This window comes from Eschrichtius robustus, chromosome 4, assembly GCF_028021215.1.
Source record: "Eschrichtius robustus isolate mEscRob2 chromosome 4, mEscRob2.pri, whole genome shotgun sequence".
NCBI lineage: Eukaryota > Metazoa > Chordata > Mammalia > Artiodactyla > Eschrichtiidae > Eschrichtius > Eschrichtius robustus.
In genome coordinates, this window is record NC_090827.1 from 152,518,694 (window position 1) to 152,540,352 (window position 21,659).

Consider the following 21,659-nt stretch of genomic DNA (forward strand, 5'->3'; position numbering starts at 1 on the left):
GGTTCTACCAAACCTGTGGGAGCCCCCATCCCACACAGACCGGCCCAGAGAATCCAGGAGACAGTGTTTCCCGACTCTTGTGTGAGGCCTACACAACACACACCGGAGCGGAACGGGGGGACAGACCAAGTGACGATCGTGACACCTCCTCCAGGGTGTGCAGGAGGGCCACCCCAGAATACGAGGGGCTCGTGTAAGAAACGGATGGAATTTATGACAAAAGCTAAAAGGAGGGAAATGATAAGATCTTCCCAAAGACGCACAGAAATCATTTGATGAAACTCATTATCCATTCATGATTTTCAAACAACTCTCAGCAATTAAGAATAGAAGTAACTGTCCACACCTGATAAAAGCTCTCCGTTTAAGAGCCACTAACACACGTATCCACTCGAAGGTTTATGCCTGACGTTCACAGCTCTCTTCCCGGCAGCTGCCCGTGGGGAGCAGCGCGGCTGAGTGTCCCGTGTCCTCCGGACGCGGTCTACGGCAGCAAGTCGGCACCCCTGGGGGGCTCGTGACTGGACAGACGCTCCAGGACACCAACGCTCCAGGAGGCCTGGCCTCCCCCGAGGGGCCCCGACACTGCCAGGCGGCCTCCTTCCACCTCCCCACTCCCCCTGCACCCCCGCAGCACCCGCTTTCCAAGGGGACCCTGCTCCCTCCTCCCTGGGCGTAGAACGTCAGCTTCCAAACCCCCTTCTCTGGTCTCCAGGCTGATCCAGACCCCACTCTGCTTCTCAAGGGCTCTGACGGTCCCAGCAAGCCCTTCTCATTCCAGAACCTTCCATACCTCCCTCCGGACAGGACCCGCTCCCGCTCGACAGGACCCACCCACCTGCTCAGCCCTCTCCCTCCCGTCTTCCGTGCCCCACCCCACAGATCTGCTCTCGACAAGTTCCCGTGACGAGGACAGCGCCAACGCCCCCACCCTGCAGCCCGGCTGACCCCTCCCATGTGGCCCCTGACACGGGGGAAGCAGCAGGTCATGGAGACCGACCCCAGCCCGACACTGCAGAAGGGCCAGGCCGCGCTCCCCACACCTCTCGGGCTCACCCCGATGCCGGGGGGCATTCGCGCCTGCGAGAAGAGGCCCTGCCTTCCCGTGCACTCGCCTCGGATCTCTGCCCTGTCCAGGCCCCTGCCCACCCTGTCTGCAACGCCCCCGCCCCTGACTCCACAGCATGTCTAAGGGGTCTTCCCTGCACTGCTACCCTCGTATTACACCTACGTTATCCCTTTTCGTCCTCTAGGGAGATGCACCGGGTTTGTTTTGCAGCATAAACGCATTTTCTAATCACAATCTGGAATTCTTTACTGAATGTAGTTAAGGAGAAAGCCCTACAGTCCTAACCACCCCACGTTCACTGCTGCTCCTAGCGTAACAGTGCACTTCCCTCCGATACCTGTAACGCACACACACCCGCATCCTCACTCAAACGCACCCTCAGACCCTTGCGACGCACGAATAAAATGCGAGGGTGCGCTGGCTCCCGGCACTGGGCAGAGTCCGGGGTCTCCGACTGCGGCCGTGGCCACGTGTGGCCGGGGGCCCCCTCGGCCCCTCCCGGAGGCGCCGGCCTCAGCCAGTCCCACCCCCTTCCCCTCAGGACCCCCGGAGGAAGAACTGCCGCCCCACACAAGCCCACCCCGGTCATGCTTCCTGCCGTTCACGTATCTTACGAGAACCTTAAAGTTTTCTATTTATTTGGGGGTTCGTGTTGCTAAGTTGTACTTTCCTAGGAAACGGGTCATCAAATTTATTGGCACAGAACTGCTCACAGTAGCCTGTAAACTCATTAAACAGCTGCCCCGCGGAACGTCTGCCAAATAACGACGGCACGTACTTTAAAGGACCGCCGGGGCCCTGGCTCTGGAAGCTGTGTGCACGGGGTAGGCCGCCGTCCTGAGTCCCGCGAGCGGCCGCGTGGGCAGCGGCTCCCTCCTTCTGTCTGAGCGGCGCCTGCCCTGACGCTCGGCCCCTCGCCCACAGCGGGCAGCCTGCCTGTGTCCCTAGGGGCTGTGGGGACGAGGCGCTGGGCAGACGGCCGTTCTGGGGACACGCCCACCGTGGAGGCCGCCTGTGCCTCGGGGGGCTGTTCTCCCAGCCTCGCCCCGCCACCACGGCCTCCGCGGCCTTCCGCACCCGCGGCCCTGCCCTGGAAGGCACTGCGGCTCCTGGCTGCACGGCCCCCTCAACCACTGGCGCCGCCGATCCCTTCTCCAGAGCAGCCTGAGCAGCCTGAGAAACACAAAGCAGACATAGCCTCCTGAACAAACCAACCGAAGGAGCCCGAGCGCCGACAAGGGGGGCCCTCCCTCCCCGTCCCGCCGTGTCCACGTCGGTGTCCACGGCGGCTCCATTGCCCTTGGCCTTGCCCACCCCTCAGCTGTGTGCGTGCCGCTCCCTGGCAGCCTGGCACTCCATCCTCAGGGCGGCCACCAGAGACCCCAAGACTCCTGGAGAGGCCACCCAAGCCCCAGTCTGAACCCGCGCTGTCCTGTCCCCATGCTGTCACCACCCTCAGCGTCTGTGCCCGGCGCCCCCGGCAGCGCCGAGGCCGTGTCCTCCCCACGGGCACCACGTCCAGCAGGGCGCCCGCCCCAGAGCCGGTGCCCAGGAAGGAGGCCCTGTCCCGTCAGCTGGCACCCAAGCACTCTGGGAACCCTACTCCTCATTTCACACAGAAATCACCAAACTGCCAGCCTCTGCTCCCCGCCGACACCCTCTTCTCAAGACGAGGCGCTCCGAGCCGAGGCTGTGCTCAGCTCCCCCCCCCCGACTGCACCCAGCGGAGCTGGACAGGCCACCCCGGTGCCCCGGGCGGGCGCATGAGAGGAGCCCCGCTCTGTCGGGTCCCCCGAGGCCCTCTCCCCCCCGGCCGGCCTGTCCCCACGGCCTCACTGCTCTCCCTGCAGCCCCAGCGACCTCGCTCGCGCGCCCACCACCCGAGCGCTGCCCGGTCCTGCTCACCAGGCGAGCCCACACCCATGACGGTGCCTGGCACACAGCGGGTCGCGGGACTCACACTCTGGCAGCAGCGCCGGGTCTGCGCGAGGCCTGAAAGGTGGACGGCCCCGCAGGGCTCTGCGCTCACACCTGCCCCGCTCCCGTGCCGTCCACGTCGGGCCGCACTGACCCCCAACACGGCTCGAGGGGTCCCCGGTGTGAAATCCTGAGCAGAGGCTCAGGGAAAGCTACGGCCTCCGGTGGCCCACGAGGCCCCCAGGCCACCTTCCTTCACGACGGCCACGGTGGACCCCCTTGGGGGTCTAGAACACTCTAAGTGCAGTCCCGCCTCGGGGTCCTCACGTTACTGTACTCTCTGCCGGGACGTTCTCTCTCCGACGGCCACGTGGCCCCTCCGTCACCCCCAGCAAGCCTCTGCTCCAGTGCCACCTCCCTAGCGAGCATTCTGAGACCACCTGTCTAAGGTCCACGCGCACGCACACAGGACTCTGAGCTACCCCCCCAACCTATAACTTACTGATTCTGTTTTTACCCACCTCCCTAGACTACAGAGTCAGCCCTGTGACCGGCAACATTGAAAATTCAACAGAAGGACTGTATGATAGAGTTGAGAAAATCCTGGGACCTCCCTGGTGGTCCAGCGGGGAAGACTCCGCACTCCCAACACAGGGGGCCCGGGTTCGATCCCTGGTCAGGGAACTAGATCCCACGTGCCACAACTAAGAGTTCGTGTGCTGCAACGAAAGATCCCGCGTGCTGCAAGCAACAAAGATCCCGCGCAGCCAAATAAATAAATACATATTTTTTTTAAAGTTGAGAAAATCCTTCCAAAGGGTAGAAAAGACAGGAAAGAGAAGAGATGCAACATCCAACTAACAGGTGTTTCAGAAAAAGAAAACAGAGAAGGAGCTTTGACGTCCAGTCTCATGTTTTACTTCTCAAGCTGGGTAATGAGTACCCGTGTATTCCTGTGTCATCCGCTATGCTCGTTTACAGGCAATATTTCATGACTTGGAAAAAAATGATTCGAGTATTTCCCCAGCTGGAAGAATCAGACGGCAAGGGACCAAGTGCCGACCCATATCCAACCAGGTCCCCGCACCTGAAGCCATCAAGGGCACCAGGAAGGATCCTAAAGGTTCCGGGGAAAGGAGGTGCCCCACGCGGGGCAGGAGTCAGCCAGCACCAGACCCTTCACCTGCAACACCGAACTCTACGAGGCAAAGTGGTGACTCTTTCCAAGGTCCAAGGAAAGACAACTTTAAGGTAGATTCTACATTCAGCCAAACTACCGACCAAGTGCAAACTTTCAGAGGTCTCGGGAAACGTGCTCAAGCACTGCTTCAAAAACGCCCTTGAGCACGTGTTACGTGCCCACAGGTGCTCACAGGTCAGCACGGGTGCAGCGACGAGCAGGCTGGGCCACTCTGACCGGGACCGAGGACAGCCATGCGGAGGGACGTCGCAACTTTGACCCTGGGGGGCAGGGCACCGTGCAGACAGGGCGAGGGAGCCCGCACGCCCAGCACCAGGCCTCTAGACAGGACAGGGGTGAAGACAGGGGGCCAGGGAGGGTGCGGGGATCAGGTCCAACCCTCGAGAACCTGGACCAGGACAGTAACGTCAGACAAAGTGAGGCCAAAGGGAAGGTGCAGTTAGAACGTAGCCTGAAACAGACTGTATTTACATAATCACATTGATTTCCCACTCTGATCTAAGCTCTGGAGAAGCACGAAAAATGCCGCGAAAGGACTGGGGACCCCAAGTTTCCACTGGCAGGCAGCTGGCTGCAGACTCTACTCCACAGCAGGCACGGGGCGCCTTCATGAAAAAACCACGGGCGGAACCACGGACCTGGGCCGGGATCCCCACAGGGTCTCAGAACCGCGCGGCAACTCGACTCCTCGTCACCCCCCACTTCCCACGTCTGAACTAGAACAGTTGCGCCTGCTGGCACGTCCGCCCTGTGGTGCTATGGGGCGGGCACAGCGCCCACCTCGCTGGTTCACAGCTGCACCTGGTGGGTCACACCAGACAGGTGACCCAGGGGATGAGACTCTGCGGAACCTTGGAAGGGAGGGGCAAGTGTGTTTTGCATTTGGGGGATATGAATTTTAGGGGGGCCAGAGGGGAGACTATGGTAGGCAGAATTCTGAGAGGCCCCAAGATTCTGGGCCCTGGTGTACACACACCTCTGGCCTTACTATCCCACGTACTGCTGTAAAGGGGTTTTTGAAGATGTAATTGAGGTCTCAAGCCAGCTGACCTTAAAATACGGCGAGTATCCAGTGGCCTGACCAAATTGCATGGTCTTTCAAAGCAGAGTTTTCTCCAGCTGGAGGCAGAAGAGAAGGTCAGAGGGATGAGTCCTGCTGACCTGGCAGAAAGCAACATGGTCTGTCAACTGCCCATGGCCCCCCCGGGCAAAAAACGGGGGCGCCTCTAGGAGCTGAGGGCAGTCCCCAGCCGTGAGTCCCAGACAAGAGCTGCAGCTTGGCCCACACACTGACTTCAGCCTCTGGGGCCCTGAGCGGAGGAGTCAGCCACACCCGGCTGGACTCCTGACCACGGAACCGTGACTCATAGCTGGGTGTCCTTTTAAGCCACTAAGTTTGCGGCAATTCGCTTTCCAGCAATAGAAAACAAAGACAATAGTGTTTAGAGAAATGGACGACGCTGGCACAAGTCCCAAGCGTGTAAAATACAGAGTCACCACCAACTCTGGAAATATTCTCATTAGGCAAGTACTCTTCCAATTCGAGAGACCAGAATCAGGTTAATAAACACATGGAAGCAGCGGGAGTCCCCTGGTATGGACTAAATTGTGCCCCCAAAATTCATGTGTTGAAGCCCTAACCCCATCTCCAAACATGGGGCCTTTGGGAGCTTGAGATTCAGGACAGTGGCGCCAGGATGGGATTGGTGCCCTGCGAGGAAGGGATCGGCAGGCTCCCTGTGTGCCTGTGCGGACACAGCAAGAAGGCGCGTCTGCAGGCCAGGATGCGGGTCCTCACCGGGAACCAAACCCACTGGCAGCACCTTGAGCTTGGACCCCAGCCTCCAGGACTGTGAGAAATAAATGCCTGCTGTTTAAACCACCCTGTGAAGGACTTCCCTGGTGGCCTAGTGGTTAAGAATCCATCTGCCAATGCAGGGGACATGGGTTTGAGCCCTGGTCCGAGAAGATCCCACATGCCGCAGAGCAACTAAGCCCGTGCGCTGCAACTACTGAGCCTGCGCTCTAGAGCCCGCGAGCCATGACTACTGAGCCTGCGCTCTAGAGCCCACGTGCCACAACTACTGAGCCCGTGCGCCACAACTACTGAAGCCCATGCACAGCAACGAAGAGCCAATGCAGCCAAAAATAAATAAATAAATAAATAAAAACAACAGAAACCAGCCGGTGACACTCTGTCCCGCAGCCACGCTGAGGCATGCTCTCCGGGCCCCTTCAGTGAAAAGCCAGGGAAACCCGTCTGCCTCCAGCAGCTCCCAGCTCCAGCGTGCAGAAGGCAGTTTCTCTGCGATAGCGTAAGCCCTATTTCCTGTAACAAGTTCAAAAAATTCTACCCACTAAACCTTTTACATATATATATATATTTTTTTTTAAAATAAATTTATTTATTTATGTTTGGCTGCGTTGGGTCTTCATTGCCGTGCGTGGGCTTTCTCTAGTTGTGGCGAGCGGGGGCTACTCTTTGTTGTGGTGCGTGAGCTTCTCATTGCAGTGGCTTCTCTTGTTGCGGAGCATGGGCTCTAGGCACGTGGGCTTCAATAGTTGCAGCACGTGGGCTCAGTAGCTGTGGCACGCGGGCTCTTGAGCACAGGCTCAGTAGTTGTGGTGCACAGTCTCAGAAGTTGTGGTGCATGGGCTCAGTAGTTGTGGCACGCGGGCTCTAGAGCGCAGGCTCTGTAGTTGTGGCACACGGGCTTAGTTGCTCCACGGCATGTGGGATCTTCCTGAACCAGGGCTCGAACCCGCGTCCCCTGCGTTGGCAGGTGGATTCTTAACCACTGCGCCACCAGGGAAGCCCTAAACCTTTTATAACGTCTGCTAAAAGCAACAAAGCCGACTGGAGTGGGACTCACCACCATGTACCCGCAAGAAGTGATGCAGTGGCTCCAGGACACCTCCCCGTCAGACACAGATGGAGGCGGCTGATGGATTCACCCTCTTGCAAGAGCGAGGGCAGCTCTCCAGGATGAAGGCACGACTCCCCTGGGCTCCCAACAGTCTCTGCTCCCTGGAGACTCAGCCCAGCCCACAGGGCCCTGGGAACCGAGGCACAAGAAGTGGGACCAGCAGCGCTGACCGAGTGGTGCCACAACCTGATGGCACGGCACGAAGCACAACAGTGCCTGAGAAGCCAGCTCAACCCAGAGCCCGGCCCAGCCTCCGTCTCACCCCCTTTAGTCTACGGAGTAAACAGGACAACAGACAAAGGTGGACGACACCGTAAGTGAAGAATCAGAAAAACTCAGGTGTGACAGATGGCCTGGAAAGGTCGATGCTGTAGGGGGAAAGTGGGGAGCCTGAAATGAAAGACACTACAGGGGGCATGACCCCCAGTGCCCCACGGGGAACTGCGCCTGGTTCAGGGAAAACGCCCTGGAAGACACTGTTGAGACAACCGGGGAGAGTTGAAAATAGACAGGAAATTAGCCAGTATGTGGAGTAAGTGTCTACTTCTCAGGTGTGGTCATGACATTACAGTCGTGTGCAGACCATCCTCTTACTAGGACCTCCGTGCTCTGAATTACCTAAGGAACATGGCAGCTGGTTTGCAGCTACTTTCAGATGATTCAGCGATAAATATGTATTTAAAAAAAGAGATAAGCAAATGTGGCAAAACATACGTAATTGCTGGATCTAGGGGAAGGGTAGAAGAGTGCTCATTGTCTAATTCTTTTGGTTTTTCTCCACTGTGTTTTTTTTCTCAAAAACGTCAGTAAAAAAGAGTAAATTACTTGAAAAAAAAAGAAGAGGCTAACCCTTCTCTGCTCCTCACCACCTGTGACCGTGCCCTGTGCCTGCACTTCCTCACCAGGCAAATGCGGGTGAGCAGAGAGCATCCTGCGGTGACTTTAAGATCGAAGGTGTTGGGACTTCCCTGATGGTCCAGTGGGTAAGACTCCGCGCTCCCAATGCAGAGGGCCCAGGTTCAATCCCTGGTCAGGAAACTAGATCCCACATGTCACAACTAAAAGATCCCACATGCCGCAATTAAGACCCGGCACAGCCAAATAAATAAATAAATATTAAAAAAAAAAAAGATTGAAGGTGTTAATACACAGAACACCTTCAGAACAGGGCCACAAAAGGGAACAACAAGGTCAGCTTTTAGTTATTCTTCATTGAGCACCTATTACAGGCCAGGCCCTGCTAAGAATCAGCAAATATAGCAGCTGACACGACCCCCACAAGACCCACATAGGTCAAGAGGTCTGTGGACAGCTTTCTACTGTTTGCTTATTTCGTGTTAAACAACTGGAATTTGCTGTTAGTGTAGCAAAGTCCAGCAAATATTGATGCATTTGCCCAAAAAAAAAAAAAAAAAAATTCCAGTTAACCTCAACTCTCTAAATTCACCTAAGCATTAGAAGTTCTCTTCAAAAAAAACCCACTCAACCTAACAATTGGTTTTTAAGGACAATATTTTCTAGTGAGTTTTAGTTCTTCTCAATGAAGGGTTTTGCTTAATTCAATGGACAATTCTGAAGCAATGCTCCCACCTTAACCCTCTCATCACATGTTAAGTGTTTCATTATTGTCGTCTGGGCCTTCATATAATTCAGTGCTGTAGGGAGAAACATGCAGATTAGAAAAGACAATCTAGTTATTTTTATTTTTTAAATTATTTTTAAATAAATAAATAAATTTACTTATTTATTTATTTTTGGCTGCATTGGGTCTCTTGCTGCACGCAGGCTTTCTCTAGTTGCGGCGAGCAGGGGCTACTCGTCATTGATGTGCATGGGCTTCTCGTTGCAGTGGCTTCTCTTGTTGCACAGCACGGGCTCTAGGCACGCGGGCATCAGTAGTTGTGGCCGGCGGGCTCAGCAGTCGTGGCTCGCGGGCTCTAGAGCACAGCCTCAGTAGTTGTGGGGCACGGGCTTAGCTGCTCTGCAGCATGTGGGATCTTCCCGGACCAGGGCTCGAACCCGTGTCCCCTGCACTGGCAGGCAGATTCTTAACCACTGTGCCACCAGGGAAGTCCCTCTAGTTATTTTTAAAAACCTCACTTTTTAAAATTCAATGAAAAACTATCAACTTGTAGAACTGAAGAACAGTTCCATTTTTTGACACACAATGAATTGTGCAGCATTTTTGCAATAGTGACAGCAAATATCAGAAAGGTAGTAAGAAACTGTCCCCAAACCTCAACATACTTCAATAGAGAAGAAAATTACATTTTCAGTCTCAAATTCGATTCTGACCATTAACCAAATAAAGCTCCAACGAAGTAACAAATCCTGCCATTTAGTAGATTAAAGAGTAACAGTACAGACCAAAACAAACCTTGCTTTATAATCCAAATCAAACAACCCAAACAAATAATTCCAATCACTGGCAAAGGGCCCTGCCTCACCCCAGCAGGGTGGAAACCTGGCAGGTCCACAGAGCAGGGTGGCAGGAGGGGACACCTCCCTCCGTGTGGTGACAAGTTCTCGAGGGAGCCTCCCTTGCGGGCCCTGCATGGGTGCCCTTCACAGCCCTGTGCTGCAGCCCCAGCCCAAGCACCACAAAGTCCAAGCACCGGGGAGCAGAGGCCACAGGGCTGAGCACAGAGGCCCTTGAACACCGGTTCAAGCATCCTTCCCTACAAAGGTCAAATAAAAACAGTTTGGGATCTCACATCTTAAAAACGTCTTACAAACGTCAGTTGATCATTTCTGGAGGAAAATAATTGGCAGGAATACAATGAAGCTCTAGAAACAACTAAAATCACTGTACTTGAAGCTTCCAAGAACTCTCTATCACCGACACATACACACCTACAATTTAATTGTATGTGGGAAGCGGGGGAGCCTACGGTTTGCTACAGCTGTTCTAAGTTAGTTCCTAAAAATCTTTCTGATTTGTAATTTCTCTCCTGTCACGCGTAAGCTCCGGCGTCATCACATCATCACAATGGTGACATCAGAGCAACCTGTGTAACTAAAGAGACAGCTGAGCTGCCGCAACCCTGGGCTGAGCACACGGCTCTCCGCAATTCTGTGCACTCACCTGCAGGGCACTTCTCAGGCACAGGCCCCTCAGGAGCTAACAACACCTGATCCACGCCAGGCATCAGGATGGCCCAGGGGCCCCCGCCCCCCCTCCCAGGAAGCACACCCTTGTGGAGTGCCTCCCCCTCAAGCGTGGGCTGGGCCTGGTGACTAGGTTCTAACAAAGGATATGGCAAAAGGCATGGGATATCACTGCCAAGATGAGGTCATGAAGACTGCGGCCTCCTGCTTGCTCCCTTGTCCTGTCGCCGGCCCTCGAGCTGCCCCACGGATGTCTCCAGCCAGCAGCCTGGAAGCAAATCCTCCCCAGCGGAACCTCCAGACAAGACCACAGCGCCGGTGGGCACCCTGACGGCAGCCCTGTGAGACCCTGGGCCCGAGGACCCAGCTAAGCTGTGCCTGGACTCCTGATCCACAGACACTGTGACATAATAACTGGTATCGTTTTAAGGCACTACACTTCGGGGTAATTTACGGGACAGTAATATATAAATACAACCATCCAGCACTGTCACACCTTCAGAAATCCAAAAATGGGAAAATAAAGAGCCTAACCAAACCTGAATGCCCAGTTTTACAAGTCTTTTCCAAAGCTTCACAAAGCAAATTAAGTTTTTTAAAAAGCAAAGTACATGTTAAAAACAAAAAACCCACAGGGACTTCCCTGGTGGTCCAGTAGTTAAGAATCCGCCTTCCAATGCAGGGGACGCCGGTTCGATCCCTGTCGGGGAACTAAGATCCCACATGCCGTGGGGCAACTAAGCCCACGCGAGCCCTAGAGCCCACGGGCCACAACTAGGCAGAAAACCGCGCACCGCAATGAAAGATCCCGCGTGCCGCAACTAAGACATGCCGCAACTAAGACCCGACGCAGCCAAATAAATTTAAAAACAAACAAACAAAAAAACACACACACACAGAAAAAGTAAGCATTGAGTAACAAGGTCCCAAGTGTGGTTACATTTGACAAATAAAAATAGGCTGGACTATTCAGGGGCTCCATTCGCTTAAGCTTAGTTACAATGAAGTGTTACACTGAAAATGCAAAGCGGTTTTCTCCTAAGTAATCAAGAAGTGAAGTTATGGCACAAAATGAAATACTGAACTGACCAGTTCAAGCATCTCCCTTGGGAATTTTAGACTCGTGCCTCACCCTAACGCAGGTCGACCTTTCTGAAAGCACTCCCGCCTTTCGTCCATGCAATGAATGTGCTGCACGCCCACCCCATGCCAGGGAGCCAGTGCCTGCCTGGGCTTTCCATCCTCTCAAACTCCGCCAACGTTATCCTACTGGACACACTCTGGAGCCCTTCCCCAGCCAAAGGGCAGCACTTCTCCATCCCCACTTCCAAATTAAAGGACAACACGGGCAAGATGTAGATGAAGTCTGCTTCCAAGGTTTCAGAGAAGCAAAGCTCCCATCCCAAGGTCCTTTCCTGGAGTGGAGAAGGTGCCTGATGGCTCACCTGACATGCACTGGGCCGAATGGCCCCAAACCCTTCCCTCAGCCCACACTCCCAGCTTGGACCCCACCCCTCCAGGAAATTCCTGGACACAGAAAACACCTCCAGACCTTGAGAATGGGGCTCTTTTGGTGACACCACTGGAGGGAGGGGAGGGCAGGAGTGGTTGAAGGTGCCTGACACTGACCACAGGGCCCAGGTAAGGAAAGGATGGCAGCCCTGGAGCAGGGATGGGAGAACAGGGTAGGGGACAGCTTTCTGGGTCTGGGGAGGGGCAAAGCACTGGCCTGGGGCATGGAGCCAGTGTGGACTAGGAACCACCCCCACCCCACCCAACCCCCCACCCCCACCCCCCCCCCCCCCCGCCACGCTTGAGGCCCCAGAGCTGGGAGGATGGGCCTCAACCCTGCCTACCCCCAGGGCCCAGCCCAGGCAGCACCTGCTGAAGGTCAGAAGGTTTGTGAGGCCCAGGTGCTCAGGGGCCTCACGGAGAGGGCTGGTTTGCATCTGTGGGGCTCAGGTGACCAGGATCCCTGATGCTCCAGAGCCTTTATAGAAGCTGGGTCCAGTTGAGTGGGCTGGGTAGATTCTGGGCACCTCTGGAACCTGCCCCAGGGCCCAACCGCCTGGGGGTCCAGCCTGGGGTCCCAGCACTCCTTACATACCACCCTTGAGGTCTGAGTGCTTCTCAGTGACTCATTCAAGAGCCTTGGCCTCCCTGGGGACCTGTCTCCAAGTTCCAGCTCTTATCACGGTTGTGGCCCTCTCTGAGAGCCAGCCTTCTTCACGGCTGCCCCAACATCCGACTCTCCTACATGACCTACCTGGGTCATCCCTGGAGCCTGTCACAAGGCAAGAGCCCTCCACATGGCACAGTCCCAGGGTCATGGCCTCCTGGGAAAGAGGGGCTGTCCCAGGGTCCCAGAGGTGCTCAAAGGATGGTTCCAGAATTCTGGTCCTACTGGGGGCCAGTCCTGGGGTCCAGACCTCCCCAGGTGACCCATCCTAAGGTCCAGGCCTCCTCAGTGACTTGTCCCAGTGTCCCAGCTGTTCCTGGGTCCTGGCCCTGCTCGGTGACCTGTCTCGGGTCCAGCTCTCTCTGATTCCTGCTGAGTCTTAAGGTTCCAGCCCTCCTCTGTGACCCATAGTGAGGCTGGACCCTCCTCCATGACCCATATCAGGGTTGGGCTCTCCCAGGTGATCTGTCTCAGGGCACAGTGAGTGCTTCCTAGTCCTTTTCTTGGTGGGTCCCGGGGTCCAGCCCTCCCCGGTGACCCGTCCTGGGGTCTGGTCCTCCATGGTCCCTCCGCGGTGGCCCTTCCTGGGGTCCGGTCCTCCCTGGTCACTCCGCGGTGTCCCGTCCTGGGGTCCGGTCCTCCCTGGCCCCTCCGCGGTGACCCGTCCTGGGGTCCGGTCCTCCCTGGTCCCTCCCCGGTGACCCGTCCTGGGGTCCGGTCCTCTCTGGTCCCTCCCCGGTGACCCGTCCTGGGGTCCAGTCCTCCTTGGTCCCTCCCCGAAGACCCGTCCCGGGGTCGGGCCCTCCCCGGAGTCCCGGCCTCGCCGAACGGAGTCGGGGATCCGCAGGCCGGGCCGACGAGGGCGCAGGGGCGCGGGCCGGGGTTCGGAGCCTTCCGGGCCCGGACACGGGCCGAGGCCGCGGCCTGTGTAGCGAGCGCCGCGGGCCGGGCCGGGCGGGGCGCGGACTCACTGACCTGCCGTCTCAGCTTCGGGCGAGCGGGGCGCACGCGGGGGCCGCGCCGGGAGAGGGAGGGGGCGCCGCTCCCTCCGGGTCCCCCCCAAGAGCAGGAGAAAAAAAACCCGTCCGGAGTTTAAAACAAAGAGGCGGAAATGCCCGAGCAGAGCCGAGCGCAGAGTCGGGGGCGCCGCTCTTGGAGCATGCGCGTTGCGCGGACCGGCTCCCACCCGGCAGCCGGGGCAGGGGCGGGGCCTGGAGTCGGTGGGTCCCGGGGCGGGGGCCAGGGCGTGGTCAGAGGGCGCAGGCGCGTCCGCGCTGGGCTCGGCCCTGGGACCTGGAGAGGTGAGGGGGCCGGGGGCGGGAACCTAGGAGGGGGCGTGGTCAGGAGGTGTGGGTGGGGACAGAGGGCGGGGTCAGAGGGAGAGGGACCTGGAGAGCCCCGGGGCCGGGCTCTGCGCGGAGACCCGTGAGGGGTCGGGGAGGCGGGGCCAGAGATGGGGCGGGGTCTCGAGGAGGTGGGCGATCCCTGGCCTGGGGGCGGGGCCGAGGCGGGGCCGGGGCGTGGTCGGCTGGCGCCGCGCCAGGAGGGGGAGCGGCTTGCGGAACCCTGGAACCTGCAGGCAGCTGGCGCTCCGGGACCGGGGGTTTCCTCCGAGGGAGGCGGTCTTGCTCTTGCATTCCTGTTCTTTCTGGGAACTAGCACCAGGCAGGAGCGGGGGCGCCTCAGACAGGGACCCTGCCTCCCGGGCTCCCGGACAGTAGGCAACAAGGCTGACCCCACAACTCGTCCCTGTTTCCGGCTTTCCGCAGGCCCCGCCCTGGAGCTGTAAGCTGTGACCGTGACGTCCACGCCCTCGTGGGGTCCGCACTGCGAGGGGGGGCGGGAATAACAGAGGAGAACGTAAATGCGGTGTCCTGTGGGAAACAAGCCGGGTGGGAGAGGCAGTGGGTGTCCGGAGTTGGTTACATAGAGTGAATGGGCACGGAAGGGACGCAGGGAGCGAGCCCTGCAAGTGTCTGGGGATGGGGCCGGTTCACAGGCAGGAAGTCCAGCCAGCCTCAGGCCCCGAAGTAGGAGGGGGGTGTGGAGGATGCTTTCCAGAGACCAGCCCAAAAGCTAGAGGGCACAGAGAGGCTGGAGATGAGGTCAGATGCGAGGTGCCTGGGCTGAGCAGAGGGCTGTGGGCACGGGGCTGGGCTCCCGCTGCCCTGTGTCTGCGGGGGCGAGGCTGGAGCAGGAGGCAGTGCAGGGGTGCCAGGGCGCTACACCTGGTGGTGCCCTGGAGGGCGGGAAGGGTGGGACTGCTGAGAAGAAGAGGCGGGGTGGGCAGCTGCTGGCCATCTGGGGAGGTGATGTCGCTAGACCCCCAACTGGGACTGCTGTGAGGCTGGGGGCTGCAGGAGTGCAGCGTGAGCTTGTAGTGTCTGGAGGTGATGAGATGGTCAAAGGAGCGAGTGAGGGATGGGGGACCGAGCCCCCTGCAGCCCTCCCAGTGGAGAAACCCAGGAGTCCAGGAGGAGCCGGTGAGAAAGACCCAGAGGGAGCAGACTGAGGAGGAGGACCCCAGGGGTGAGTGATGTCCATTTGGCTGCTGGAGGGATGAGGGTTGTGAGGCCCCTCCGGGGCCATGGCCAGTGCAGTGTGGATGCATCGTTGGGGTGAAAACAGATTGCTCAAAGGAGGAGGGCAAATATAGACAACTTTTCAAGGTTGTAGATGGAAGCCACAAACAGGGCTCGGAGGCCAGGAGGAGAAGACAGTTTGCTATTTGGGCTGGAGCCCTGTTGGCCTCAGTGGTCATCACTGGGTGCAGGGGGAGAATGACCGCGCTGCATGAGCCGAGGGCCCCACCTAGGACTGGGGGCTGGATGCAGGGGGCAGTTGGCAGCACTTCATGTTGGGGGGAGGGGAAGACCCTGATGCATGGTCTCTTCTAGCTGCTTCTGTTTTCCAGTAAAATGGGAGCTCAGTTGACCCAGATCGGAAGTGGAGGCCCAGGGGACAGCAGAGTGGGAGCAGCCCTAGGCTGAGGGCAAAGTGACCCCAGGAAGTCGCCTGACAGCCCTCTGACACCGTGGCCACCTGTCTGCAAATACGGCAGAGCCAGGAGCAAGTGTGTGAGGCATGGCAACAGTTCCAAATTTGTTCCAGGCCTGGGATCTCTTGCTGAGGATGCAGACCAGACATCTGGGCTGCCCGCCTGTTCTCCCAGGTGACCTCATTGGTGACAACACCCCAGACCTTGACCCTGAACTCTGGGCTCCGCTGTCCAGCTGCCTGGCCACATCTCTGCTGGGATATCTTTAGGGAACTCAGGCTCTGATGTCAGAAGGTCAACCCCCGGCCTTCCCACAGCCCCCATCGCAGGGCTCCTTTCTGCCTGCTGAGCCGAGGCACCAGGGTCCTTCCCTCCATGCTCACGTGGGCTGTCAGTAGACCCCTCAGAATCTGCCACAGCACCCCCCAACCCCACCCCTGGCCCAAGGCCAAGCAACTCCCCCAGTTGGAGTATCACCTCAGGACTGGCCTTCTGCTTCTTTCCTTGGGCCCCAAATCTATTCTTAACATGAAATAGTAACTCTCATAACACATTAGCCAAGGAATGTCCCTCCTCTGCCCGAAACCGTCCAGGGGCCGCACTCAGAGCAAAAGCACAAGAGTGGAGGTCAAGGGGGCCCAAGGACACCTGGGATGATGGAAATGTGTGTTTTGTTGATGGTGGTGATAAGCTCCTGAGTGTGTACATGGGCCAGAACTCACTGAAGTGTACAGGTTACCTTGTGTGGATATACCCCAATAGGGCAGAACAAAAAGAAGGAACCAGAAACCAGGTCACAGGCAGTGAGAGGTGACCCCCCCCCCATGCCCACGCCTCCCCTTTCCCCAGAGGGTGAGCGGCCCTCGCTCCTCTGCCTCTAGCCACCCCCTGGGGGCGCCCATACCCCACACCCGCTCGGGGCCTCCTCCCTGCCCCTCTCCTGACGGACCTGTCCCCTTCCCCTCTGGTGGGCCATTCCGGCGAGGCTGCCCATCTGAACAGCAGAACAGAACAAACAGGCTCTCTCGACCGAGGGCTTCTCTGCTCGTCTTTGTATACAGCGCGACTCCTCAGAAGTGCTGTCTACACTCGCCCGCCCCAATTTCCCTCCCTGTTTTATCTCTTAACCCTGCCCCAGCTCTGGCCTGGCCTCCACGGCCCTCCTGGACATGCCGGGCCCTCGCACCTCACGGCCACGGCTGAGCTGCTCCCAGGCCTGGGTGGTGCTCCCTGGCCGCCCACATGGCTCCTCCCGCCCTCAGGCCTGTGCTCAGATATCTCCTGAGGCCTCCCTTGACCGATCTGGCAACAAACCCCAGCGCTTGACCACTTACCTTGTTGGCAAGACTCTCATCTCATGTATTGTTGGTGGGAACAGAGGGGAGATGGCCAGTATCCAGCAAAATGACACGGGCATTTATCCTTTGGCCCAGCAATCACCAAGTAGGAATTTATCCCTAAGATAACACTGGCAAAAATGCAAAAGATCCATGAACAAGGCTACTAACTGCAACATAATTTGTAATAGAAAAAACTGGAACGGTCCACATGGCATCAGGTGCAAGTCCTTAATAAACCATTGACCCTCCACACAGGGGCTTGCAGCTGTAAAAGGAGCGCCAGACACCTGTACGTGCCGTCATGGGCTCGCCTGCAGGACTGTGTCCAGGGCACACCATTAAGATGAGCAAGATGGAGAAAAGGCTCTTCAGCCTGCTACCGCATACCCAGAATGTGGGGTTACTACTATGCGTTCCGCGTATCTGCCTGTGTTAGAAATCCATGTGGATTCCATGAAGGTGGTGCCAGGAGCAGGACTTATGTCTCCCTGGACCCCTCATAAAGCACAGAGGGAGACGCAGCAGCGCAGCAACAGTCAGGTGGCCAACACTGACCCCAAAGCTCCATGACAAGCAGGTGGCTACGGCCACCGGCCTCCGCTGCCTGAGGTCAGCATGTGTGTGGAGGGTCTGAGCTCACCCTCCCACCGGAAGCAGCTAAACGCTGGACCACATCAGGCAGTGCAGGCTGTGACTCCCGAAAGAGAGGGACAAATGGAGTGAGCCAAGGACCAGAGGCCAAAGTGCTGGAGGCTGCAGAGCGGGGGGCCAGAGAGGAGGGCCTGTCCGGAGGGGCGCTCCAGAGCTGGGCGGGGGGTGCCGAGTCCAGGCGAGCCCGGATCGGGATGTGCATGGAGGAAGCTGCCCAGGGCTGCGTAGAAGCCCTGAGAGGCGCCAGGAGAGGCGTTCTGGGAGGTCACAGAGGGCTGGGCCTGTCCTGCCAGCCCAGGAGCCCTGGGGGCCAGGCACCAGGCCAGACGATCACCGCCTCAGCAGAAAGGCAGCCCCCGTCAGCCTGCAGAGGAATCGCATGGAAGGGACCAAGTGCGCCCAGGAGCCCCACCTCAGCCAGGACAAAGCATGATGCGGAGGCACTCGACAAGGACGGTGCCCCGCATCTGGGGTCCAGTCACACTCACAGGGTGAGGAGAGGAGGGACCTGTGACTCGCAGTGGGGGAGGAAGTCAGTCACTGAGGCAGACGCACTGCTGACACTAATGCCAGAACCGATAGAACAGGCGTTAGAACAGTTCCTGTAACTGTATCCCACGTGTTCAAAGGCCGGGAAGATGGCTGGGCACGCTTGGACGTGGATCAAGAAACAAACAAGGCCACAGGAAGCAAAGGCGCTGCACAGACTGCTGTGGCCAGGAGCCAGGAGCCAAATGCGGGCCACTAAGCATCAAAGAGATTAACAGCGGCAACAGGTTAAAATACACCAAATATGTTTAAGCCACAAATACATATGCTACTTAAAAACCCAACATGGTGTTGCTATAGGGCTCTGATGAACCAACTTGTAATTTTCAAACCTGGTAGATGATGGGAGAAAACCCATCATCCACCTGGCCTTGTATACAGACCGCATCGCAGGGTAACCAAAGACGTGATGAGGGTTCCGTTTTCTTTGTGAATATTCCAGCTAATACATGAAGAAGAAATACAGAGTTAATGGGCTTCCCTGGTGGTGCAGTGGTTAAGAATCCGCCTGCCAATGCAGGGGACATGGTTCGAGCCCTGGTCCAGGAAGATCCCACATGCCGTGGAGCAACTAAGCCAGTGAGCCACAACTACTGAGCCCGCATGCTGCAACTACTGAGCCCGCGTGCTGCAACTACTGAAGCCCATGAGCCTAGAGCCCGTGCTCTGCAACAAGAGAAGCCACCACAATGAGAAGCCCGCGCACAGCAAGGAAGAGTAGCCCCCGCTCGCCGCAACTAGAGAAAGCCCGCACGTAGCAACAAAGACCCAACGCAGCCAAAAATAATATAAATAAATTTTTAAAAATGCTACCATTTCACAGCCCTAATGGTAATGCCAACCCAAAAGGGAGATGGTCAGACATGCATGCCTTCTGGTCAAAGGCCTCACCATAAAACCGAACCTGAATCCAAGTGCAGCCGATGCTCTGTGCTTCACCCCACACCATTCCCCGTGAGCGCCCTCAAGTGGCCAGCACAGTCTGTTCAGTCTCTGTCGCAGGTCTTCTCCAGCAAGGGGCGGGGGGAGGGGGAGAAGCCCCCGTGACCACACACGCGAGGAAGAGGCGCTGCCTGGGTCAGCCCCCGACAGGGGTGGCAGCGGGGGAGCACCTCTGGAGCCACGTTTTGCATCCCTCCAGCACCGGGAGGAGTCAAGTGCCCTTCCTGCAAGCTGCCCTGTTAATGTGCCTCTGTGTCTGGTGTTTCCTCCCTGCCTGTGTCTCACTTCTCACTCTTTCCTGCTTCCTAAGGTCATCTCCCGAGAGCAGCTCCTGACCCAGGTCTTTATCTCAGGCACCCCGGCAGGAGGGAGGCAGCTCGGGAAGCTCGGAAGCTGCCGCATGACAGGCTCCGCTTCTTCCAAGAACAACTTGCGAGGGACTGAAAAGATACAGCGAGGGAAACTAGAGATGGAGAAGGAGGTGAGTGTAGACCAATGACTGATTTGTATCCTGAGTCAAACAAACTGAACTAAATTAAACACAACACACATGCATCAGTTGGAGCGACTGGCTGCAGCGATATTTGATGGTCAATTTTCCAGGTGTAATCATGAAATTATGGTTATCTTTATCTTATCCTTATCTTTCAGAGATAGATACTAAAATATCTAGGGATGGAAATGATATGGTGTCTGAGTAATTTCTCAGAATAATTTGGAGGAGTAGAGGTGGGGAGGAATCCGGAGAAAACAAGATTGGCCACAAGCTGATCATTACTGGAGCTGAGTGATAATTCATGTGTATTTATTATACAATTCTCTCTCCCTTTGTGTTTGTTTCAATTTTTCCATAATAAAAACTTTAGAAGTTGCAAGCACATTCACTGCTGGCCCTCTCTGCTCTTTTTCTGAAGTGCTCACCACCTTTGGGCGCAGTACAGACTCTGTCTTCTTCACTCTCCTCTCTGGAAATCAGGCTCCCCTGGGAGGTGGGGATGCCTTCGTCAGTTTCTTCAGAGCTGTAGACCCTGCACCTGGAGTGGAGCCTGGCCCCGAGGCCTCGTCCACGTGCAGATGACAGCCAGAGGCTCAGGCTGGGGCAGTGGAGCAGGAAGGCAGGTGAACACTGAAGGGTGGTCAAGGGCTGGCCCGGCAGACAGATTTAACAGAAGAAAGGTGAGAGGACACAGAGGCAACAGTTGATGAGAGAGTAGCTGAAGTTTCAGATTTAAAGACTAACGTGACCCCGCAGATCCAGACACTAACGTAAAGATAAGAGCACGCTGAAACCCCTGAAGCCAGGGAAGGACCAGGGAGATCAGCCACCCACCAGCCTCCTCTGGCCAGAGTAGGCAGACACTGATGGGAGAACAGCACCTAGACCATCAGAAGACACCACGTTGGCAACAGCTGAAGCCTGACTCTGACCAGGTATTCAATCACAAAGAAAGTCTCAGACAATTTGAAAAAAAATTATTTCTTACAAACGACACTTTCTGACATCTCTGCAAGTAATATGGAATTAAACAATAAGACAGTTTTCTAAAAATTCTTGTTTGGAAAATTAGAAATACATTTAAAAATAACTTGTGAATTAGGTACAGAAACTAATGTGGAAAACTACAAGTCTCTGATGAAAGAAATCAAGAAGATCCCCACAAATGGAGAGATATTCCATGTACATGGATAGGGTGACTCAACATGGTCAAGATTTCAGTTCCTCCCAGCTGGATCTATCGATTCAATGCAATCTCAGTCAAAATCCCAGCAAATTATTTTGTGGATATGGACAAACTGAAGCTAAAGTTTATATGGAGAGGACTTCCCTGGTGGCACAGTGGTTAAGAATCTGCCTGCCAATGCAGGGGACACAGGTTCGAGCCCTGGTCCGGGAAGATCCCACTTACCACGGAGCAACTAAGCCCGTTCTCCACAACTACTGAGCCTGCACTCTAGAGCCCGCGAGCCACAACTACTGAGCCCACGTGCCACAACTACTGAGCCTACGCGCCTAGAGCCTATGCTCTGCAACAAGAGAAGCCACCGCAATGAGAAGCCCACACGCCGCAACGAAGAGTAGCCCCCAGTCACCGCAACTAGAGATAGCCTGCACATGGCAACGAAGACCCTACGCCGCCAAAAATAAATAAATAAATAATCATCTTAAAAAGAAAAATAGTTTATATGGAGAGACAAAGGGTCCAGAACAGCCAACCTAGTATTGAAGGAGAAGAAAAAAGTTGGAGGACTGAGGTTACCCCACTTGCAGACTCACCGTAAAGTTACAGTGATCAAGTTAGTACGGTACTGGTGAAAACAGATAAATAGATCAATGGAAGAGAATAGAGAGCCTGGAAATAGAATCACACAGATTTGGTCAACTGATCTTCAACAAAGGAACAAAGGCAATTCTATGGAGAAAAGACAGTCTTTTCAACAAATGTTACTGGATCAAGTAGACACCCACATGCCAAAACACGTAACGTGTAAAGACACAGATTGTACAACTTTCACAAAAATTAACTAAAAAATGAATTATACACCTAAGTGTAAGACACAAAACTATAAAACCCGTAGAAGATAACATAGAAGAAAATACAAGTGACCGTGGGTTTGGTGGTGACTTCTTAGATACAACACTGAAAGTGTAAGCCATGAAGGAAAAAAGTGGATAAGCTGGACTTCATTAAAATTAAAAACTTCTGCCCTGTGAAAGACACTGTTAAGAGAATGAAAAGAAAAGCCACAGACTGGGGGGAAATTTGCAAAACACATGTC

The 21,659-nt window shown here is 56.1% G+C and overlaps 2 protein-coding genes across 5 annotated transcripts in view; one reads left to right on the forward strand and one right to left on the reverse strand.

Moving 5' to 3' along the window:
- PCGF3 (polycomb group ring finger 3) overlaps window positions 1-13,604 on the reverse strand; it is a 55,289-nt gene extending 41,685 nt beyond the window's left edge. For all 4 annotated transcript variants that reach the window (XM_068543627.1, XM_068543630.1, XM_068543629.1 and 1 more), the window contains exon 1: window positions 13,377-13,604. The gene's annotated coding sequence lies outside the window, so the exon portion shown is untranslated. The remainder of the gene's footprint in view (window positions 1-13,376) is intronic.
- Window positions 989-3,180, forward strand: LOC137763560 (nascent polypeptide-associated complex subunit alpha, muscle-specific form-like). Its single transcript, XM_068542017.1, has 5 exons — window positions 989-1,186; window positions 1,508-1,674; window positions 1,808-1,893; window positions 1,994-2,166; window positions 2,416-3,180. The coding sequence occupies exons 1-5, from the start codon at window positions 989-991 to the stop codon at window positions 3,178-3,180; spliced, it is 1,389 nt and encodes a 462-aa protein (XP_068398118.1).
- Window positions 13,605-21,659: the final 8,055 nt, after the last annotated feature.

Coding starts and splice junctions, on each gene's coding strand:
- LOC137763560 (XM_068542017.1), top strand. CDS start 989: ATGGAGACCGACCCCAGCCCGACACTGCAGAAGGGCCAGGCCGCGCTC. Junction 1,187..1,507: donor CGCCCCTGACTCCACAGCAT/GTCTAAGGGGTC, acceptor GGCACTGGGCAG/AGTCCGGGGTCTCCGACTGC. Junction 2,167..2,415: donor CCGCGGCCCTGCCCTGGAAG/GCACTGCGGCTC, acceptor GCTCCCTGGCAG/CCTGGCACTCCATCCTCAGG.